Genomic DNA, 3,993 nt, shown 5'->3' with positions numbered 1-3,993 from the left:
AGTTGTGCTGTGGTGTATGTGTATGTGTATGCGTGTGTTGTTGTGTGTTGTTGTGTGTGTGTATGTATGTGTGTATGTGTAATGTGTGTGTTGTGTGTGTTGTGTGTTGTGTGTGTGTGTGCCGCGCGCGACCGGCCGCGCGCGTACTAGGTTGTGTATGGTGTGTACGGTCGCAGTGTTTTTACAGGTGTGCGCGCGTGTATGTGTGTGCGCGTGTGTAGGTGTGTGCGCACGTGTATGTGTGGCGGCGCGTATATTTAGAAGGTAAGTAATACGCTTTCATAGAAGATAAGCTGTTCTCACTCTGTTAGTGCAACTGTTGCGCTCAACTAGGAAGGCATCGATGATGTCCCGGATGTTATTTGGGTCAAATGTTTCTTTGTGCTGAGAGATTCGCTTCTCCAAAAACTTGTCCAACTCCGCAAATGTTGACAACAGTCTGGAATAGAGGGGTTAAAACCGGATCAGTTCGAAAAAAATTCAGATAAATCTATATATCGAATATAAAGTGTAGTCAGCGAAGAACAGATGTCAGTCTCTCTCTCTCTCTCTCTCTCTCTTCTCTATATATATAATAATATATATAAGCTTATAGCGATGGGAAGAATTTTAAAACCCCATTTTCTATGAAATCGTATAGAATCGTATGTTCTATTTGCAAAATACGTTCTATAATCATATGCCGAAAGTCGAAGCCGAAAAACTCGCGTAAAGACTAGAGTGTCTATACCTGGCGGCTATCGCCTGCTACCGCCGCCGCCGCCGCCGCCGCCGCCGCCGCCGCATCCATGCAAAAAAGCAGCGATTCCCAGCGCGCTTATAGTTTTCGCGAGTTTTAAATTGAAACGAACGTCTCGTCTAAAACGGAGACTGGAGACCGGGCGAGCACGCACGCGCGGCTCGGCATGCCAATATAGACACGCACGCGACAGACTCGCAAGTTGAATCGGCTAGGGCTGCTCGCCGCTTCCTACGCGACACATGCGGTGCGTCCAATACACGACATGACAGCGGCACGCTCGCAATGAACGCGCTTATTACGATGAGGATGAGGAGGATGATGATGATGATGATGATGATGATGATGATGATGATGTCGGCATCTTTATTTCCACACCGCTCGTTCACAAAGCCTGCGCAACCCTAGAAAGTAATAACTGCCCAGGGCAGCTCGACAGCCACTGCATCATCATCTCTCCGTATATATATATATAGCCTCATAAGACATTTTTCCCCAACGACACGCTATATCTGGATTACGACGTGCCTGTGGCGCTCTTCAGGTGGTTGAATATATCGAAGGGTCGTTCTTGCTCTCTGCTGACGTGTTCTATGACGACCCGTAGCTCTTCATGTATGCGTCCTTCCTGTGATCTCCTCCCGACCCCGAATCCACGGAAGCATCGCAGCGTGAACTTCCGTAGTTCCATCCAGTCAGACCCGTCGCCGTTTAAGAAACCTGCGGGAGGGAAACAATGGCCATGCTGTAAAGTTTATTGATGCACGCCAACATCAAGCATACATCAAGGACCGGGGTTCCATTGTCAGAAACATCATAAATAATCGACTATGACATCAGAAATAATGACTATCGTAGGTGTGACATCGCTTTTACATGACATTTAACTTCAAAAGTATATATTCGGTGGCATGGTTGCTATTATTTATCACTGTTTCGAAGTTGACATTTTTTCAAACGATGGTTTGGGATAAAAAGGCACGGACTAGTTTTAGAATTCGTTCTAAATATCAGCAACGCCTCCCCCCCCCCACGCACTCACCCGCCGGTTACATTGTCCACGCTTTCACAATAACGTGTGCATAGTTTTAATTAGTTTTTCTCACGACGGTAAAAATTGATAGTCATCGCAAATGAAATTAGTGACGTCATAGATATTTGTTAAATGATGAGGTCATAATAATGACGCATATATGATCTCTGTTCGGGGCTATAGCGCATGTAGGGGACCGTACCATAGAAATGATATTTGGTTATACAGCGTATTATTGTTATATGATCAGAAGTGAATAAAAAAGGTTTGTCTTTATTCACTCCCGATGTGATCTCTAGTCGCGGGCGTACGCGACCGTGGCGCCGCCAAGCGGCCGTACCTCCCGCTCCCCCGCTGATCTCCTTGTGTATGGCAAAGTGGGGCCTGCCGGTGAAGCAGTCAGCCTGTCCGACGAATGCTTCCTGAATCGCGGCGTAGTCGTTGAGAACGATATTTGGTACGCAGCCCATGACGAGAGAGTAGACGTTGCCATACTGCCGAGCCAGCGCCTACAGACAGGAGACTACAGACAGGAGCAGGCGAGTGCGAAAACGTGGAGCACGAAGGAAAAACCTGCTCCTGCGCAGTACGCAGGTTATTTACTATCCGCGATAGTCAGCGAGAAGATATGAGAGCTGTGAGATCGTGCTCTGGATGGAGCAAGCAGTATGAATATACTAGGGTATCAGTATAACAGTTGTTTAGCACAGCGACAAGTCAGCGCGTTTCAAAGCGCGCCCGGTCAACTTTAAAGTGGGGGAGGGGATATAGTCTGGACTAGCACGTATTTAGTACGGGGTATAGCGTGTACACACTGCTAAAATTTCGCCCGGGCCTGCATGGTCCGGATTAGTTTGACTTGGTATCATTTTTTGCGATCTGTATTGGGAATGAAACGTGTCTTCATCGTTGCTGACATGATCGCGCTCACTCCGTCTGCATTCGCAGGCGATTGCAGCCCGATGAAAGCCGATGCGCCTTGAAATCTACCAGAATATTCATTCTTCGAAACATATTTGAACGGAATCGATCGGATTTCTCGTGCTTCACGTGTTGAAATGGCCTAGTTTTTATCGCTTCTAACTCCGAGTAATGAGGGCAGGGCTTGGCTATCGTATCGCTTGAACATCATGGTGCAGCGCGATTTTTAAAACGCTTGGAATCGAGTTTGGAATAGAATAAAATGGAATAGAACGCCTGGAATAGAAATTGAAATTGAATTTTCAACTCAATTACACCGATCGCAAAATGGCGTGTGACACACATGTGTTTATACGTACCTGTAGCGGCCGATGCACGGCTATATCTGCGACCAGGTGTAAATTCCCGATGATCGGCAGCGGATACGGTCCCGGCGGTAGCTTTGATCTCTCGCGATGCCTCAGGAACAGTACGATGACCACGTAAGCTAGTAGACCAACGATGATGGTCTGCACGATCAGTAGAAGGCCAGCCTCCATGGCGCTATACCTCCGTACATGTACGTGCTAAATTCGCGAGGTTCGTGCGTACTTACCACACACCCACGGTGTACTTGTTGCTAATGGTATAGTTATACTTGCCAGGTCAGCTGCACTATCGCTGCCAGCTGAACGTTGTGGCACCCGGCAAAGGGGAGAGGAGATTTTTCAATGACACCGGCTTGAGCCCTCGATGACAGTCGGCGCGAGTATGGTGAGATCTGCGAGAGTCGGCCTGCTTGTATCGTACGTGCATATGTGTTTCCACACACCACGCAGATGAATTTATATAGATCGCTGGTGTCGACACACTATCGCCAGTATGTGCATGTCTCTCTCAGTCGGCCGGTCCTGTACTCTGTAGGCCTACTTCTATACCCTGGAGCTTGCGTTGATACTATAGTTGTGTGAACCAAGGTCGACCTGTCTCGCGTTGCCTGAATGCTTGCACTACTCATACTAGCTGCTAGTGAGTAGTGCGTAGGCATGTGTGTTTGTGTTACGTCTGTGTATGCGTATGCGTGTCACTGTGTGCAGGCGTGGGCGCGCATGTGTGTCTATTATAGTTGCGTGTGTATGTGTAGTGTGTGTGTGTGTGTGTGTGTGTGTGCGTGCGTGCGTGCGTGCGTGCGTGCGTGCGTGCGTGGGTGTGCGTATGTATGCGTGTGTGTGTGTGTGTGTGTGTGTGTGTGTGTGTGTGTGCGTGCGTGTGTGCGTGCGTGCGTGCGTGCGTGGGTGTGCGTATGTATGCGTGTGTGTGT

General features: G+C 48.4%; 1 protein-coding gene across 1 annotated transcript in view; it reads right to left on the bottom strand.

Annotated features, from left to right (window-relative positions):
• The window catches only part of LOC106821071 (cytochrome P450 2J5-like), an 11,741-nt gene extending 8,066 nt beyond the window's left edge, over positions 1–3,675 (bottom strand). Inside the window, exons 1-4 of the mRNA XM_014825715.1 lie at positions 3,053–3,675; positions 2,113–2,281; positions 1,261–1,459; positions 282–439 (exon numbers count right to left, since the gene is read on the bottom strand). Coding sequence (XP_014681201.1) covers positions 282–439; positions 1,261–1,459; positions 2,113–2,281; positions 3,053–3,232 — 706 coding nt within the window. The 5' untranslated portion in view covers positions 3,233–3,675. The remainder of the gene's footprint in view (positions 1–281; positions 440–1,260; positions 1,460–2,112; positions 2,282–3,052) is intronic.
• Between the last annotated feature and the right edge of the window lie 318 nt (positions 3,676–3,993).

This window comes from Priapulus caudatus, unplaced genomic scaffold, assembly GCF_000485595.1.
Source record: "Priapulus caudatus unplaced genomic scaffold, Priapulus_caudatus-5.0.1 Scaffold58, whole genome shotgun sequence".
NCBI lineage: Eukaryota > Metazoa > Priapulida > Priapulimorpha > Priapulimorphida > Priapulidae > Priapulus > Priapulus caudatus.
The sequence above is the reverse complement of the archived record's forward strand: the minus strand, read 5'-3'. Positions and strand labels throughout refer to the sequence as shown.